The following is a 19,791-nucleotide window of genomic DNA, read 5'->3' as shown; positions in this document are numbered from 1 at the left end:
ATATGTAATCGTAAATAAAAAGATAAACAAACATAAAGAAGAAGAACGCCTGAGTTTCGTTTTTCTTATCCTGCGAGTTCGTACTTGACGAATCTTATTCGCAATAACAAGCATAGAGTGAAGAGCTGCTGAAAATAGATTTTCCCGGCATGCAATATTTATGAATTCCTGCGCCGTAGAATTTCCTTTCACTCGCCCGACTGAAAATCCAATCCCGAATAATGAGGATTTTATTCGATAGGGGCCGCTGCTTTACATTCCCAGCTCGCTGCCAGTATTGATGTAGAAATAAATCTAAGTTCACGGTTTGCATTCTGTAAATTGTTTCGGGTTTCAAAGCACATATAGAGAATGTTGAGGAAGAAGTAATTCGGCCCTTGAAGTTTTGTTATTTGCTCAAACGTACATTCTTCTCGGCACAAGAAATAAAAAGTATTTTTTCAAATTTTTGTACTTTGATCTGAATCCTATAATTTAAGCATACTGTATAATTTAGAGAACAAAGATTGTATAATATCGTATAATTTAGAGAACAAATATAGTATAATATCGTATAATTTAGAGAACAAAGATTGTATAATACCGTATAATTTAGATAATAAGGATCTTGAAGTAATTTTGAGTATTTCTAGCATATAATTTTAGCTTGGTTTGTGTACGGTTTGTTTGCCACAGAATTGAAAAAGCATTTTAAAACATTTTATCATATTTGTGTACACGATACACACCATAGTGGCGATAAAACACTTTATAATTAATTGGTTTGTGTACGGTTTGTTTGCCACAGAATTGAAAAAGCATTTTAAAACATTTTATCATATTTGTGTACACGATACACACCATAGTGGCGATAAAACACTTTATAATTAATTAGTGTGGTTTGGCTCAGACGATTATGACAAAGCACACTATGGCTATCTGCTTAAAAGGAAAGACGCCTTCGTGGAGGATCTTTCTAAAGGAAACTGTTTCGTATACACGTTAAACATCTGAAAAATCACGAAAACATCCATGCAGCCAACCCATTCGCCTGCAATCGAAACTAGGTTGGAACTAACAGTGTTCAACGATTTTCCCGCTTTTCTAACTCCGAAAATGTAAGATTTCTTATACTAAATTATTTCTGTGATTCAAATTAAATAGCGATTCAGAAAGAAAAAAGTAGAAGGTAAAATTCCAAGAATTGTGAAGAGAGTAAAGTAAATGTGGGAAGAGTACTGTCTCCTTTACTGCATGTGTACCAATCTAATGGAAAGCAATGAGAGACAAGAGTCACACCGCACAAAAAACAGGTAAACGTTGGCAGTTACAGGTTAGGTTGCCAAGTTGTGATCTCTAAGCATGCGAGTAGCAAATGATCTAATCCAATTACCTTCTCGAATGAATTGGCAACTAAAATCTTCTGAAAATTTTGCAGCATTACAGCTAAGTTTTGAAGAAATGCATGTCCTCATGGATCAATTTGTTTCTAATCAGATAATGAGCATTACAATTACTCAGAATGACATTTACATTTACTCAGAATCTTATTCTGTACTGCTTGAAATTTGTTGAAGTCAGCTTTTGAGGATGATGCCAAGGCTGCAGATGCGTAGTAAAGGGCTGGCGTTATAATGCATAGATATATCCTCCTCTCTTTGTTGAGAGGCAGTCCAGAGTGATTTCCAAGAAGAACAGAATGTTGGTTGGCGATGCGACATATTTTCCTATGACGTGCTTATTATCACAAGTCCACATGGGCCTTTGGTTAATGATAACACTTTGATAACTAAGAATCATCTCTGCCCAGTAAATTTTTATTTATCCATCTTTAATTGTGCCATCCACTCAGTTCTCAGTTTAGCTTCCAACAGCGTGCAGCGACAAGAGACACAGCTGAAACATTCCACCAATGCCAATGCCTTCTTTGCATACGTTATCATCACTATCCCGCATACTCACCTGATCAAGTCATGGTATATTATCGTTTACCCTGATCAAGCTCGATGATCGTTTCACCAACTGCCATCCAAAAATTGCTATTGCTATCTTAGGGAAGAAAGGTTTTTCGCTGGTAAATGCCCTAGGAAAACGTCGCCAAGGAGTGCAACCGAAGGAACACATGGACTGCGAACTGTTAAGTCGTTCATTGCTACTCTGCTAGAATGGAACTTTTTCCCTTTGGAACATGTGATACTCCGTTTGTTCTGCGGACGGTGGAATAAGATGGCATTGTCTAGCAACAGTGTAAGCCTCCTGCAAATGAAAAGCCGCCAGGGCATTCGTTAAATCAGGTTTGCAAATAAAAAATGAAACAGTTGGTTATTTGAACTAGTTTAAAATGCTTATAATCGTATGATTATTTGGTATATTCCATTTAGCAGAATGTATGTTAGGGAAGAAAGGTTTTTCGCTGGTAAATGCCCTAGGAAAACGTCGCCAAGGAGTGCAACCGAAGGAACACATGGACTGCGAACTGTTAAGTCGTTCATTGCTACTCTGCTAGAATGGTGGCTAGATCTAGGCCCTCTGTGGCCATGGCATGATACTTTAAAGGATTAAAAAAAAATATGCGCTTCGATCATAAACAGTGAGAGAGCCATTCTTTATCGGCGAAAAAAATGAGTGCAAATTCTCCAAAGTTCCGGCATTTAGGCCTTTTTTGACCCAGTTTACACAGCACGTAAGCATCTTTGCTGCATGCACAAAGCTAGTTTATATTCAATTTCGAGTTACAGACTATTACATACCTTAACCGATTTACTGATTTAAAATGGAAAAAAAGGTTAAATATAATTTCAAGTTTTCAGAATTTAGGGAAAAAATTATCATCATTTTGTGTATGCTATTTAACTCAAATATGTTCGCATTTTACGTCGTATAACTCATGTATTTCATTTGCATTCATTAAACTATTCATATTATCAGATGCATAAAAGGGGCATAGTAATCCTCAGTTTTGTATTCTGTTCAAAGATCAATTACATCACCACAAAATTCATAAATAAAATTTAAAATTCAATAAACTTAGGAATAAACTTAGGCGAAACTGAAGCTTTTTTGTTAAAAGTCGCAGGTGTTTGTAAGAATTTCTACTTTATATGCAAATATTGACTTTCGAAAGAAAATTAACTGGGAAGATGAGGTTAACGATGAAAACATAATATAATATCAAATTAGTAATAGTTTAAGCTTCCTATTTTATTTTTTAAAATGTTTTAATATTTCGTTTTTCTCATTATCATTTTATTTTCTTAAATTTCTTATCTTTTGTTTAATAATGCACGAATTAGCATCTCACTCGGTCTATTCTACTCAAATTTGATAATCAAGTAAATGCTTGAATTGTATTGCGATGCGTATTTTTGCGTTTTCAAGGATTTCGAAAAACATCCAAAATTAATAACTCGAATATTTACAAAGTTTAATTCATTAATAAAATCTCTGGATACTCTCACTCCTGTGCAATATAAGAAAATAATATCATTATCATTGAAGATATTGATGATAAATCCTTCAGAAAACAGAAACAAATTTTCCATCATTTCATTCTAAAATATACAGTCAAGATCAATGAGCATGCAATCTCAAATTAAATCAAAGCAGATTCTGAAAAATAGTTTATCGAAAGAAGAGTTGCTTAAGCTGATTGAACTCGCTGTCCCGCTGGCTCACTAAGAATCCGATTAATAAACAAATCCTTAAGTACAAGTTTTACTAGATGAGGGGGGGCCCACCAGCGGCCGAGCGGTAAAGTCGCTGAACACTGGTAGTTCGGTCCGAGGTTCGAATCCCGCGAACGGGCTGGCTGCATGGGCGTTTTCGTGGTTTTCCCCATGTGTAACGTGTATACGAGCCAGTTTCCCTTAGAAAGTCCTCCACGAAGGCATCCCTCCTGTTAGGCAGATAGCCCTCGAGGCTTTGCCATAATCACACACACACACACACACACTTACTAGATGAGGAAGCTACATTAGCTGGCTAGTTAGAAACTGCCTTACATAAATTAACCTCCCCAACCTCCAGATGCCATCCGAGAGGGCACCACTCCTCTCGGTCAACCCATGAGGACTTCATATGTCAGACACCATCCGTCCCCAAGTTTTGACTAAGGGGCATCCCTCGGATAACCTTGACCATATAACGTTCCTACATCCAAGGAGCAGACAAAACAGTACCAGTACGGTCCCTGCCAAGCCTGAACCAACCACCAAATAAAAGATGGCAGTAATCCTGTAAAGACTGGTTATTCACCCTCAGAGGTCGAGGCTGTCTAGACATGGGTCCAGCCAGTTTGCTGGACTGAACCCCGGATCTTCTCCCATAAGATGGTCGATTCCGGAAGTTCCAATCCAGTCGAAAACCAGGGATGGTGTCCGATATAATCAGCCCAGGCGAACCTGTTTACCGGCGGGATCCACGAGGAGGCCATTGTCGGACGGAGATAGGAGAGGCTCTATGGTAGCACGTCACTGTCCCGGTAGCTACATCCATTCTCAGAAGGTCCAGATCGAACCCCGGGTGTACCCCCATGAAATGGTCGGTACCAAAAATTCAAACCTTTCCAAATTCAATGGAATTCAACCTTTTCGGAAAATTTATAAAAATTGCTAAAAAGTAAAAATTTTTAAAACAAATCAGAAAATAACGGAGAATTTTTTTACTTTGAAAAAGAAGGAATCAAGTAAGTTCAATAGAAAAAGAGATATTAATAAATACATTCCAAGTTAAATTAACACTGAGGGAATAAAAGTTTGAGAGTTAATTATTAAAAACTACTGGTGCGATAGAATGTCATTTCAGAAAAAGTCCGATTCTGTGTCAGATCACCTATGTTAAAACAATGCTATATATAAATCTGATATATATCCTAAGCCGCTCTTCCGAGACATGAAAAACGCAATTTAAATTCCTTCAATTGGCCCTAGTGAACGGAAGATTGAAGGAGAACTGTTTCATCTTCTTTTGTTATCCTTTGTGTGTGTGTGAAAGGTATATCAAACAGTAAACACCGACTGTAAATACACCGGAGCTGAAGTTATTTAATTAAGGTTGTTGCAGGTTTTCTCAAGGGGGGAATTACAGTTTAATAATTTATATGTCAAGAGCACAGTCTAAAATAAAATATTCCATTTTTAAATTTATTTAAATTCCATTCCATAAATTATATTTATTTAAGATTTTAAAAATATTTTATATTATATTGCTAGGTGTTATATTGTTAGATATCATGGCAATGATTTCTAGCCTGCGGTAAAGCGATTTAGTTTCTGCAAAAGATATCTATTTATTTTGTTTCTTTCTAGGATCGGAAGCAATAAGTTATTGGATTGTATTAAATGCAACTAGATGCATTGTCATTGTAATATTTGCTTTTATTTGGCTAATTCTTAGAAGTATACAGATGAGATCGGATAGTATAGTGATAAGTTTCATATTCTTACCGAATAGTTAAATCTTAAATAGAGGTGTGATTGCATAAATGGATGGAAGGAAAAGAAAGTTGGTTTTTCTGATTGTTGTTTTTTGATTTAATGATTGCTGTTTTTGCAGAGCTTGTCGGCGCTGCAGGACCGGCTCAACACAGACGGCAGTCCGAAACATCAGTACAAGATGAGAGAGCTCAACCACATTGCGGAGAAGTTGGGTTGTACTATGACACAGCTCACAATCGGCAAGTGAATCTTTTCACTCTCTACATTTACTGCAAACCACGGTAGAAATAACACTGTGATTAATTACACTGTCCATCATCCTTAAGTACATTTTGATTCATTACACCGATCGTCAATCAGTAGCAGTTTTTTTCTTTTTCTATGGTTTTCCAGAGTATTTCTTACGATTTACTATTGCATAAGCTCAAACAGGTTTAACTTTCAATATAATATTTATTTTTTTCTGTAAACAACATTAACCCTCTAACCGGCAAGGACGTATATATACGGCCTAGAATATTTCGTGATATCTGTAAAACCGTATATATACGTGCATATTAAAATATGGCAAAAAATGAAGGCAATATATTAAAAGTACATAAATCCGGATATAAAATACCAGGAGGGTTTTACATTAAAATCAAGAAGAGAATTTGTTCTCATAGCAGTTTTGGGAAATTTGTGCTTTCTTAGCGAAAACCATGGCATAATAATCTAATTTTCTATACACCTTCGGTATCAAAAATGTATTCGAAGTTAAATGACTGAAAATCTGGTGCTCTTTTATTTTTAATCATAAAAAAGTATAGATGTTTAACTAATCATAAGTATCTGATATAGTAAATATATCACACAAATAGATTTATAAAAGTCTGATGTGGCCAACTCATGACATCCCATCAATTCCATGTTTAAATAGCAATGAGCTTTAAGAAAAGTGTCACTTCAGATTAATTTTTCGAAAATAAAATACCATTTATTGTTCCGATGAGCTTGTATATAAAATTTTGGATTATATTTTATTAGATATAATTGGCCATATGTAAAAAACTGGTTTCTATAAATTTATTACTTACATAATCAAACTTTTCCTCCTTTATTTTTTTATGAAAGTTACATTTTATTGGGCAGTCTGGTAGCATACAATTTAATTAATTTTTAATTAAAGAAAATTAAGTGTTTATATTGTATTTAAAATCAGTACTTTGAAATGAATACCATAATTTACTTTTCTTCTGTGTTTTTTCTGTAATATCAATAAATCTAAATTCATTTGATCTGCATGTACATGCTTGCGATGTTTAGGTAGTGGTAAAATATGTTCGCTCAACTGCAACTGCAACTGTTCGCTCAACTGCTCGAGGGCAACAATCGGTATGAATATATTATGTTGATAGCTACAAAACTGTTATGGGCCTCAAGTAAAGAATCACTTCTGGTTAGCCAAAACCTGATCAACTCTTTATATGAACGCTAAAAGCTTTAAATAATGGAAATAGAAATTTTTCAATGTTTGATATGAGGGTAGTGTCGACGAAAAACTCGTCACACACATACAAACACACAGATTGACAGACATCATTGTAAACATAATAAAAACGTTGTCCGGGAGTTACAAATTCACTCCTTCTCATTGGAAACTCACTATCGAATTTTTGGACAGAAAATGTTTCCTTCCTTATCTGTTTTATTGGCTGGTAAGGAGGTAAAAAAATACTTTTATTGGTACTTACATGTTTTCCTGTTAACCATTTATTTTCCTGACCGTAAAATAAAACAAAATTTGATTGACTAATTTTTACTCAACGCAAAGACCGCCAACAGGAGTCCATGCTTACAGTGCTGAAGCGTCAATTCCTGTGCTTTTTCAAAATTCTAAACCATAACTATTCGTTTATAAAGAGGTTGCGGGTTAATTAGAATTAGGTTAAACTTTGAATGTCTTCTGCCAATCTTTGTAGAGCTCTCCCGCATATATTGATGATTCCATATATGAATTTGGCTCGTGTCTGACATTTTAGAAGTCGTTTAGTGCTCCACCCCAAATCAAATACCCGTTGCATACGTCATATTTAAACAAAAGAATGGTTTCTCAAGTCTTCTAAACAGCATCTTCTAGTACTTTGGCCCTACGATTAAAAATAAATTGGTTAATCATCGGATTATGGTAACTTGGCGATTTTCTGGCGAAAATTTGGCGTTTGGCGACCAACCCTGCTACAGCAACCTGCTAGTTTTTTCTTGGACGCCATTTTGTTTTCACAAAGTAAAGGTATGTTTTTTTTTTTTTTTTTTTTTTTTTTTTTTTTTAAACTCAACATTTTTTTCCCAACAATCTGCTAGCCGAATTACTCTTATGCTAGAACTTTTATGGTACAAAAGTGCTTAATCATGACGAAGATTAGGTGCGAAATTGGGGGAAAGTGCAGAATCGCCCACTGCTTGCCGCGTTTTTAAGAATTGTACATACACAGTATCCATGTACACGTCGACCTATTTTCACTTAAAAAAACATCCCAGAATTCCACAAAAATGGCATTGCACACACTCTTGACTTTATCCATGTACACTGCTAAAGTCCTAGCTAGTAACCTTTATTGCCTTACCAAAATGTCGCCAAACTACCTGTTACCATATTCCAAAGAATAGCCAATAAATTATTTAGCTGAATATAAGCTTTTTATTTTGGTGCATTTTTGTCACAAAAGCTTTTCTCAAAGAACGTTCTTCTAAATATGTCGCGAGAAACGTGATGAATGAATATGCGTTGTGTAAATCGTGTAATATATGAATTATCGGTTATCATTATTAAATGAATGCATTATCATGCAAAATCATTAACTAGAAGACATGAATATGGTTTCAAAGGCTCAGCAACGACATAAATGTTGAAATGCTGTTTTAAATATGGACAAAGAATTTTGAACATTCTTAAATATATAGAACTATAGAACTTGTTTGTGTATGCTTTTTTTAATTACTATTCAAAAATTAACTTAAGGGAATTTTTCGGAAACTAACTTAAAGATTAAAAATTTTCTGTTCCAGTATTTGAGAAACTAGAATTTATTTATTTTTTTCTTTTTAGAGGATGTTGAGGTCACTGGTTAGACTGTATACTAAAGACAACTTTACAACAAAAACAACCAATTTTACTTTGTGGACTGTAATATAACTAAAAATCAATATCGAAAATTCCCGACCATACGGGATCAAAACCAGGTACGCTACGCTAGGAGTTCGAGTTTTAACAAACTGAAATTGCCCAGAAGCAATGCGCTGTACATAGCTTTTATTACCGCGTAGGAGGCAACAGAGGATATTAGAATTAATTCATCTAATTTCACAGCAGCTGTAGGTAATAATTTTTTATTACGGTAGGGAATAAAAGTTGAATTTATAATTTTTGAAGTTATTATTAAAATATATAAATTGAACACACATATTCGTTATATGAGATACACATTAAAATTATACTAGTACGAAACTTGAAAAAGACAATGCAAAATAGCAGATAATTACAGATATCTAATGCGTACGGTCCGGGAGCAAAAGTACGTGAGTATATTTGAGTTTAATTAATATTTAATTTGTATAGTCGTGAATATTTTAGGAATTTATTCCAAAATGCTAAGTTATTTCGAGCGAACATACGCAATTTCTGCTTTATCTGTGTAATTCTCGTTACAAATGTCATAAACGTTTAGCATTTCTGATACCAACCATTTTTATCCCTAGCATGGTGCCTGAAAAGCGAACAAGTACAGTGTGTGCTACTGGGAGCCCTCTCTGTCGACCACTTGTACGACCAACTTCAAGCCTTGCAAGTAAGTTTGCAGAATGATAAATACCAAATAACGAATATACTGTCTCTCCCTCTACATTTTCTTGGTTTAACAATTTAAAAGGATGTATTGAAGAGTAAATCCAGTTCTTTGAGTTAAATGTTTTCACTACATTATTAAAACCTTTTATTTTACTCGAAGAATTTTATTGACGTGATATTAAAACGCGCGTTTATCGTGAAGTTAGTCTGACCAATCGCTCATCTTAATTTGGAGACCTAGTACTCTTGCTGCCACTTCATAACACTTTCATTCCATATACATATCCAGCTGCTTCTCGACAAAATTTTAGAGTTAAATATCAAAGATGAAGACAGGCGGTAGTTAATAAAGCTCTCAAATTTATCTCTTTATAAAAATTAGCACAGGCTTGAAGTACTCAAATTGACACTTAGACAATATTTAGGGATACATTTAAGAGAATTTTCACCAGAATGGTAAACAATGGCCTCTAAACCTTGTAGCAGTTGCCTGTTTGTTGAATATTGCTTAATGCATTTGCCTAAGTTACGTTTATCAATATTTCTTCTCTACGAATTATTGCTTTTAACGGACCTATGGTGGTCTCTGTGGGAAAAAGCTTACGTACGAAAAAAGAGAATGAAAGTGATCACGTTTCATTTTATTGTAAAGAAAAGCCTATTTTTTAAAAGAAGAAACATATCGGGATTACATTTTATTTGAAGAAAGTAATATAAAGTAAATTATTTAAGCCAAATGTCATCCATCAAGGTGAATAATATTTACTGAGAAACCTAGAGTCACGTTCCACTCACAGGGTCAATAAAGCACAAAGTTAAATGTTCACCTTAAATTTTCAAAATTGAGGGAAATCAAAAGAGAATTAAAGAAATTATGAGAACACAATCCTACTCAAACTAGAGCAAGATTCAAATAGGTGCTCAAAGGGACGTCCAAGAGTTCCGTTGCAAAGTTCACACCAGCGAATGAAAGTCCGTGGCATCATCTCGTAGATTCCTCATGTTAAATCTTGTCTACTGCAATAACAAGTCTTGCAACGCGAGTTTCCTCAGATCTCTCTTGCACCAATGATTTTATGTGCCCCAGAATAAGCCTAGTGGATTAAGATCCAGTGAGCTGGAAGGCTAAGCCCTGTGTCTACAATGTCGAGTCCACCGTTCAGGGTATGTGGCATTCAGGAAGTATCGGACCGTTGAGATAAATTGTGCTGAGACTCATGCACAAAATACATCCATCTGTGTGGTGAGCGGAAAGTCTGAAGCGAACCGAAAAGGCGCTTGCTTCAGAAAAGTATAATATGCTGCACCTGTGAGACGTCCTAATAACAGGAAGGGATTCCACAAGCAATCACAAAGATAGCTGACTTGATGTTCAGGGTAAATTTTTGCTACAGTATTGAGATAAGCAATGACGGAGCTATTGCCTTGAGCCCAGATGTATTTGTTGAGAGTGTAAAAAATGTATTTAGAGCTAAAACAGGCTTCTTCCGGTGAAATAATAACGCTTAAATAATAAAGTGAAAATTGCTAGTTTTCATCTGTGGAACAAGCACCTCACAAACTCCAACTATAGGAATATTTATCTGCCTTAAAAGTTCTGCACATGGAAGGAGTGCATGCAATACAACATACCACCCTATACTGTGACCACCAGCCATCCAATACTAGTGTCGAACACTTTCGTTTGTGTACTGTGGAAGGAGCTGCTACAAATCTTCCAAGATACGCTCATCCATTTTCGGCATCCACACATTTTGCTTATGTCCCGTATGTTTCTTTGAGTTAACGAAAGATTCACTTTCACGCAAATGTTTCTACCAACACTCGAAGTTATACCGGTTTAGTAAACGACGATTCGGAAATAGCTGACTATACAAATCCTTGTGCTTCGCATTCGTTTACGTTAAATACATCTCTGCCAAAGCTTCGTATGTGCAAATCCGAGCTTCATGAAGTTGTTTAGGCCATTATTAACACGGTAATAATCTGAAGCGCTGAAGATGTGACGCATTTAAAGGACATTTGTTTAAAGGACTAACTTTCTTTTGGATCTTGGTGAGCTAACTAGCAGCAATTATCTGTACTTTTCTTTTCACTAAAAATTTATTTATGCCAAATGCTTGTTGGTCTTGTTCTATGTTACTTCTGCGGCAAGACAGAATTGGCGTCAGAAACTGCATTATCAGTTAATTCAGATTAAAGCTATTCTTTCAAAATCACGTCGTCGTTATCAAGACTTATCGAAGTTGGAGGATCATTACAAAACTTTAGGTATGGAAAAGAAACGGGAAAATATGTTCGTTTCTGATGAGGAAACTATGCGGAGAGTTACTAATTATACATATAGGTCAGAATAGATGAAAAATATTTTACTGACCCTTATACATTGCTCATTATTGAATATTTATTTTAATGGAACGGCAATTGACCAATATATTTGCAATGAATAAAATAAAAAAGTAATTAAAAAATCTCAAGAAAACTAGGAACTCGGAGACAAAAAAAAAAAAAAAAAAATCTGAAAAGATTTCAGATTTTATATTACGCCCAATGTGGCATTTTTTTATCGTTTCGTGTGTCATCTTTATTTAATATCATTTTCTTCGCACTTAAACCATGTGAAATTCAATTCAACAGATATACCACAAAATATTTAAAAACAGCACATCTTTAGAATTTCCGATATAGAGTCACCTGCGCTGGAGATAAAAATTGCTTTTTCCGCCATTGCTTGCTTTGAAATCGTTGAATTTGTTAATCGAAAATTCGTAAGTTTTACAAAATATGAAATAGGTAATAAAACAAATAAAAAATTCCATATTTCGCGCTTTCAGGTGCCAATATTCGGGTAAAGAATTGCGCATTTCAAAATTTGATGGCTCTAGGTACAGTCGTTTTTTCACAGTGCGAGAAACATACATTATTCATTCAGAATTTTCATTATTCAATTTCTTTAAATATAATACAGTGCGATAATATTTACTGGCAACATTTTGAGAAGTGATTCAGAATTTTAGAGTGATTCGACGCAAAAGGCCGTTTCGACATTAATAGCCTTTCTAGGGTAATGCTCCTTTGAGCTAAAAAGAAAAATTATTTTACAAATAGCTCAAATGAGGCCCGCTATTTGTAACTGACGTAGCTAATTTGTACTTTTCTAAATTTGTTCTTCTACATTACCGATGCTTCCATTTTATTGCAAACAAAGCATAGCCGTCGCTATTTATGTTCAAAAAACATTTCGAGATTTTAAATAAAACTTCGAGATTCTTAATGTTTTAAGTTTTGGTGCTATAGCTCTTTCGCTATATTTATAATGATGTGGTAGAAAGTTTCTCCCTACGCTCCGAGCTTTTCTACTGTTCTAAGTCCTTATCTACACAAATTTCTTAGTAATGATTAAATTTGCCGAAATGTGAAACCCACTTAAAGAGATGCCTAGTGACGATATTCTTGGTAAATCGTGCTGGGTATTGATAAATGTGTTGTGGTGCTGCCATCTATGTTGAAAAATTATAACTAAACCTGAATTTAGTTGATTAGTTGGCTACAGTGAATTTTATGTAATCTATATAAATGGAAGATATTTTCTTACCAAATATTTTTTATTCTCAATAATAACACTCAATATCACTTTTAATTAAAATTTATAAAATTATTTTTCCTTTTTTAAACTCAGTTTCTAAAGGGAAACAAACACCGGGTTAGATGATCATCTTAAATTCAAATTTTATGTACATCAGGTTCATAATATTTTTAATTTATTATGAATGTAGTCTTGTATTATAAAAACAATTTAATTCTTTCGGTGCGTACTAATGGCAAATATCTGTAATAAATATACACTGAATCTATTCGAACGTAGGTATCACAGGAAACTGCCTAAAGCACCAATTTTCAGAGAGCGCTAACCTAAGTTTCTCTTAAACTTTCAGTTGAATAAATGTATGCTAAGCTTCTTACAATATGTTTAAATGAAGTTAAATTATTAATGTGTTCATACGGAGTGTCAACTCTATTAATTGCTTAGATCGCCGAAAATATACACTAATACATTCTGCACGCTTTTACTGCATGCACACACACAAGAAAAGAAAAAAAATGCAACAGGTATATCTCTCGCTTTACTGGACCGATTGAAGAAATTTAATTTTATTTTTCATGTCTTGAAAGCGCTGCTTCCGATATATAGTAAAGGTAATACAGGTAATTTGACAAAAAATCGGGTATTTTTTGGAACAGCATACCAATTTTCATTCCATATTTAAATTCTACCACTCAGATTGTGTTAGAATATTAAATTTCATAAAATTTGGTGAGAAACTTATCGGCAAATTCAAAACTTTATCTTGGAGCACTTTTTTTTCCCCACCAAGAATAATGCATTGGCAAAATTCTAATTTATGGTCGCCTATTTTTCTTTTCCTTTTTTAATTTTTCACAACAAGGAAAAAGGCTATTTATTCATTTTTTCAAATAATTTTAACAGAGTGCGTAAAGCATATTTGGCGTCATTATTGCTTATAACAAATATGCCAAATTTCAAATTGCACCGATATATATATAAATCCACGCGTATCTACGGATATTTTGAATAAAAAACTCTAGTGTTTTTTCATGTGTGCCTAGAAATACAGTTACTTTAAGGTGATGGTAAAATTTTGAAAGGTTATAATTCAAAAATGTTTTCGAAAAATTAGTAAAAATCACTAAAAAATGCAAATTTTAAAAATAAATCAGAAAATGGCTACTACTTTTATTTGCATTGAACGTTAATTTCGAACTGTGAAAGTAGGAATCAAATGAGTTTAATAAAAAGAGAAATAAATATAATAATAAATATATGTTAATAAATATATACCAATTTCAGTTTACATTGCGAAGCGAAAATCTTGAGAGGTAATATTCCAAAAACTACTCATACGAATTTTACAAGAATTTTTTAATTTTATGAGATTTAATATTTAAACACTTTGGCATAATTTGAGTCCTAGAATCGAAATATGGAAAAAATAGGCATGCCATTTCAGAAAAAGTCTGAGTTTGTGTCAGAATACCTATATTAGTTTAGTTGTATATATAAATACAATAAATATCCTAAATCGAGGCTTTCGATACATGAAAAAAAGCAAGTTAAATTTCTTCAATCGACCCAGTAGAACGGGAGATACAGAACTGTTTTTTCTTCCCCCTTCCCCTTCAAGGTGTGCATGCAGAATGACAGATGCATTCCAAATAAAGGAACAAAATAAGAGAGGTACGAATATTATGTGTTTATTGCAAAGCCGCTAGGAGCAACGTGAAAGAACGCATATAATCTAAAGGCATTAAAAGGGAGTACAATTTACGCGATCTTCTCATGATCCTTCAGTTACAGGCATGATTTTTCGTTTGGAGAAGTATCTGGAAGTGGTAGAAAAGCGTCTCTTTCATTCCTAAACTACCCTTTGTGGTCAATATGAAAAAATAGAAACATATTGCAAGGAAGATGATGGTGCATTTATGACAACGTAATCGAGGACTATCTGCCTAAGAGGAGGATGTTCGTTGAGAACGTTTTAAGCGAAAGTGGCTCGTATACACGTTACACATGGGGAAACGAACGAAACCACGAAACGCCCATGTAGCCAGCCCGTTCGCCGGACATCGAACCCCGGACCGAAGTACCACTGTTCAGCTATTTTACTCCTCGGCCCTGTAAAGAAGAGGAATAAATTTAGAAACGTTTATTGTTTACAAAGTAATTAGTTTCAGTTATAAATACTAGGCATCATTTGAGTTATTTGTAGTATAATTTTTCTTCTGTTCCTTAGTTCACAATTTTCTTGCTATGTTTTATTCTTTTTCTCCTTTGTGAATATATTAATCAACAACCATTGCATTAAAATAAATATTTATTTCAGAATTTAACTTTGGCCCAAATATGTCATTTTATCAAAACAAAAGTCCTAATCTTGTATTCTTTTGTTGATAGATCATTCCTAAGCTCACGACCAACATATCCAACGAGATTGAGAAGATCCTCGATAATAAGCCGACAAGGCATCCTCTGCAAAGGTGACTAGTGCAGAGTCGAGGCCCTTCTGCGGACCTCGGCTCGCCTGCAGATCAACCTCTTGATGCTCTCAAGGGCAGAGACACCAACCACACGGCTACCTCCCCGACTGGAGAGCCCCGCAACGACCAACCGGCTACCAGCTTCATGGACAATCTCAGAGCCACCTGCGTCATGCAATGACCACTGAAAGAATGTTTCAGTTTTGTCTTTCTCTCTTGCATGCAGAAAAATTTCTTTATTGCCTTCCTCTGCATTTTGGTACAAAGCTGGAATTGTTCATATTGTCCAACTACAAGCTGTGTGACTTAAGCGAGGTTGCCAGGAAACACATATTTGCGATATAATTGACTTCATAATGGCGTCAAGAACAAGAGAAAATGAGTGAGGCTGATAGTTAGTTCAACTTTAGCTCAAAATAATAACTATACTTTTAATTTAACCGTAATTTGACGCTTTAAAGTTTTTATTACTTCAATAATATGCATAAATCAAACTTTAACTAAATTCTTTCATTAATATTTATTAGCTTCATAATGAAACAAACGCTGTAATTGCATTTTAAGGTCATATGTTTTTGATTTCTACATTTATATAATGCTATAATTAAAATTTTTTCAAACTGAGTAACCGCAATTAGAACAGTTATAAAACTTCAAAGTGTTTTTTGAGTAGAAATCGTATATCTAATTCTCCAAGCCGAGATAACTTCGAAAAGAACAATCGTTGTAGCCAAGCTTATGTTTTAACGTAGCTAAACGTATAATAAAATCTGAAAAAATAATATTCTGTAGATATAAAATCTTGAAATATTAAATACATAATCTCTTTCGTAATTTTATAAATGGACGATTCAAAAAAGTATTTAGTGAATAATGATGTAAGATCTTGTATAATAATATCAATAAATTAGTTCTGCAGTATTATTACCTTATAAGAAGAATTAATGAATAGTGAGTTAAAGAGTTTAATGAGGTTTTTTATTTTTTGCATATTACAAAATATTTGTTAAAGTATGCAAAACAAGAATATTCGATTAGGCTGAAATTCATTTTTTAGGAATTACTCAAATTATTAGATTTTCTCTGTGATGTAACAAATAGAAGTGGCATTTATACTAACCAGATCAAATATTTGTATTAGTTACACCGAGGAAGTGTACAAGTTAATGGTTTGAAGACCGTGAATAGTTTAAAAATCAGTTAAATAATTAGAAGAATATCATGCTTGTGATTTTGACGTCTTACCATGAATCAGCTGAAAAGCAGCATTTAGGGGAATCATATTATAGCAAATTTGGAACATATTCGGACGATTCTTCGTTAACATAGAATTATTAAAGAATACTAATAAAAATATAGAGCTTAAATTAATATGCTTAAACGCATAAGAACAATGTAGCAAAAATAGACATAAATTATAAAAATAATATGATTGTAGATAAAAAATATGAGTACTGTAAAGTGGTTTTTAAAATGCCAGTGTGTTATATTTATTTTTTCGTTACCTTATTTTCAAAAGATCATTTCAGACGTTTATAATCTACTGACGAAAATGAAAATTCGTACAGATTTCAAAACTTAAAATCTGTACGAATTTATTATAAAAAATATTATTTGTTATTAGTGATAGTTAAATTATATGTATATGTGTATTTAATTATGGCAAAGCACACTAGGGCTATCTGCCTAAGAGGAGGGATTCCTTCGTGGAGGACTTTCTAAGGGAAACTGGCTCGTATACACGTTACACATGAGGAAAACCACGAAAACGCCCATGCAGCCAGCCCGTTCGCGGGATTCAAACCTCGGACCGAACTACCAGTATTCAGCGACTTTACCGCTCGGCCGCTGGTGGGCCGATAGTTAAATTATGACTAATTTATAATATATTATTTTGAATTAATTTTAGTTGAATTTTATATTTCATAATAAATGAAGTGCATCGGTTATTACATTTTTATCCCTGCGATGCTATTTTCAATGTCAAAAGTCGATGTGGACTGATTTGCTGACTATGTAGCCATATATAGCAACGTATGTATGCTTGTGTATTATAGAGGATGTTATATGCTGGGTACATGTATTTGTCGAGTGGGAAAGTATAACATATGGTTATTAGTGAGCTTGTACATATTCATATAAGGAACCCATACTAGAAGGTGAATGTGAGAATGAAATACTTGAATGATTCGTTGTGAAGATTTATGTGAATGTGGTAAACTGAGAGTGAATCCTTATGCATAAACTATTTTCATCGGATTTATCATCGGAACTTCTGAATTAAAAGAACACCTTGGACCAAAATAGTTCTAGATCTCCAGTTTTACTTGACTGATTGATGAAATTTAATTTCAATTTTTCATATCTCGAAGGCACGACTTAGGACATATATTATATATATATATATATAATTGTTTCATAAGAATAAATTGAATTTAATTAAAGAAATTTAATTAAATATTCTTTACGCCATTGCTGCAAGGAATGAAATTTAAATTTAAACAAATTTTAATTTAAATTTTAACAAACACGTATAAAAGTAATAAAGCAAATTTAAAGCCAAAATAAAGGGGGAAAAAAAGAAAAAAAACCAAAATAATATTTACAAAAATTTTTTAAAAAATGTGCAAACATATAAAAAGATTTAATTCTCGAACTAATTTACAATATCATTTAAATTCAGAAGCATAAGCAAGTCAAATGCAAAATGGATTAGTTTTGCACTTGATTTGCTTATGCTTCTGAGTTTAAATGATATTGTAGATTAGTTCGAGAATTAAATCTTTTTATGTTTGCACATTTTTTTAAAAAAATTTTTTAAATATTATTTTTTTTCTTTATTTTGGCTTTAAATTTGCTTTATTACTTTTATACGTGTTTGTTAAAATTTAAATTTAAATTTGTTTAAATTTATTATATATATATATAGCATTGTTCTAACATCGGTATTTAGCACAAAATCAGACTTTTCTTGAAATGAGTAATCGTAAAAGGTTAATACAAAAATAGATATTAATGAATATGTTCCAAATTCAATTAACACTGAGGAGCTAAAATTTTGAGAACTATTTTTGAAACAACACGTGCGATGTTTACGAAATATTGAAAAACATTGGTATATAATTTTAGAAAAAGTCCTATTTTGTGTCAGAATACAATGCTGTATATAAATAAATCTAATATATATCCTAAATAGCGCTTTCGAGACATGAAAAATGCAAGTTATATTTCGCCAATCGGCCGAGTAGAACGGAACTAGAACTGTCCCACTATTATGGTGTGTGTATATGTTAGAACACACGAAAAAAAAATGTACGGGTGTATTTCAAAGCCCCGTACCGAAGGGCAGACTATAATAGGTAATAAGGTAAGTTTATTTTTGAGGACTCAAGCCTAGTAAAAAAGTTGTAATAGCTAAATTTAAACTTAAATTTTGTGCCTACTTTCGAAAGTCATATGACTCAAAAAACATATTTCATTTTCAAACCTTTTCATTTAAAAATAAAGGTTAAATATACATCTCTAATGATTTTATTCTATAAAATACAAATACACATAAGAATTTTCCGAAAACGCTACTTATTTTTTAATCCGGAATTATTCCTTAAATTCCCCTTGACTTAAAGAACTATATTCAGTAGAAAAAAATATATTTATATTTTCTTGAAGTAGATTATTTCCCTTGCTTTATTCGTTTGTTATGTTAAATTACTGCGAAACACGGTTTTTTATCCTAACCATTTTTGCAAAATGGATTAGAACACTATTTTATTTTGTATCGTCAAACAGTTTCTCAACTATCGACCCTAAGGATTCATTAAATTACAGCAGCGCGCATGCGCTTCAGTATTTTCAGCTACTGAATTACAGTCTAAAACAATTTTTAACAGAAAAAGTGAAAATATAAGGGTCGTTCGAATGAAAGTGGCACTGCAGTCGATTTGAGAAATGGTTTAATGATATTAATATAAATTAGCATACAAAGGAAAGAAGTAATACAGACGTAACTGATAGGCTAGATAAAGTCACTTTGTAGGTTGAAAGAAGTATCCCAGCGGTCAACGAGACGATGGATACCTTGGGTGAAGATGTTTCGAGGTTGCTTATGGAACCAGTTTTCAACGGCAGCTTCTACCTCATTATTGCCGACTATTTGCTGTCCCTTCAAAGATTTCTTGAGTGGACCGAAGATGGGTTCATTACACGGTGAGAGGTTCGGGCTGTAACAGGGATATTAGAGAATCTCCCGGGGGAATTGCCGTAACAATGTTTGGCATGCCACAGCCACACGAGGACGATCATTATCATGCAAGAGGATAACCCTGCGTGACAGCATGCCACATCAGCGGTTCTTGATATTCTGTCTCAGTTTCTGCAATGTGGCATGGTCGTGCCCGCAGTCAGCCATTCGTGACAGTCGTGCCCGCAGTCAGCCATTCCAACAATAATGGGCCATCGACGTCAAAGAAGCACATAACATGCCTTTACCAGCTC

The 19,791-nt window shown here is 33.6% G+C and overlaps 1 protein-coding gene across 2 annotated transcripts in view; it reads left to right on the top strand.

Annotated features, from left to right (window-relative positions):
- LOC118195197 (voltage-gated potassium channel subunit beta-2-like) overlaps positions 1 to 17,792 on the top strand; it is a 610,691-nt gene extending 592,899 nt beyond the window's left edge. Inside the window, exons 15-17 of one of the 2 annotated variants that reach the window (XM_085827033.1) lie at positions 5,533 to 5,653; positions 9,153 to 9,241; positions 15,215 to 17,792. In XM_085827033.1, the coding sequence (XP_085683159.1) occupies positions 5,533 to 5,653; positions 9,153 to 9,241; positions 15,215 to 15,301 (297 nt within the window). In that variant the 3' untranslated portion in view covers positions 15,302 to 17,792. The remainder of the gene's footprint in view (positions 1 to 5,532; positions 5,654 to 9,152; positions 9,242 to 15,214) is intronic. The other variant, XM_085827032.1, reaches the window with a different exon arrangement.
- The last annotated feature ends 1,999 nt before the right edge of the window (positions 17,793 to 19,791 follow it).

Source organism: Stegodyphus dumicola, chromosome 11 (genome assembly GCF_044657685.1).
Source record: "Stegodyphus dumicola isolate Sdum_Otavi_A_Nest chromosome 11, ASM4465768v1".
Classification (NCBI taxonomy): Eukaryota; Metazoa; Arthropoda; class Arachnida; order Araneae; family Eresidae; genus Stegodyphus; species Stegodyphus dumicola.
Note: the sequence above shows the minus strand (reverse complement) of the source record. Positions and strands in the feature narration are given on the sequence as shown.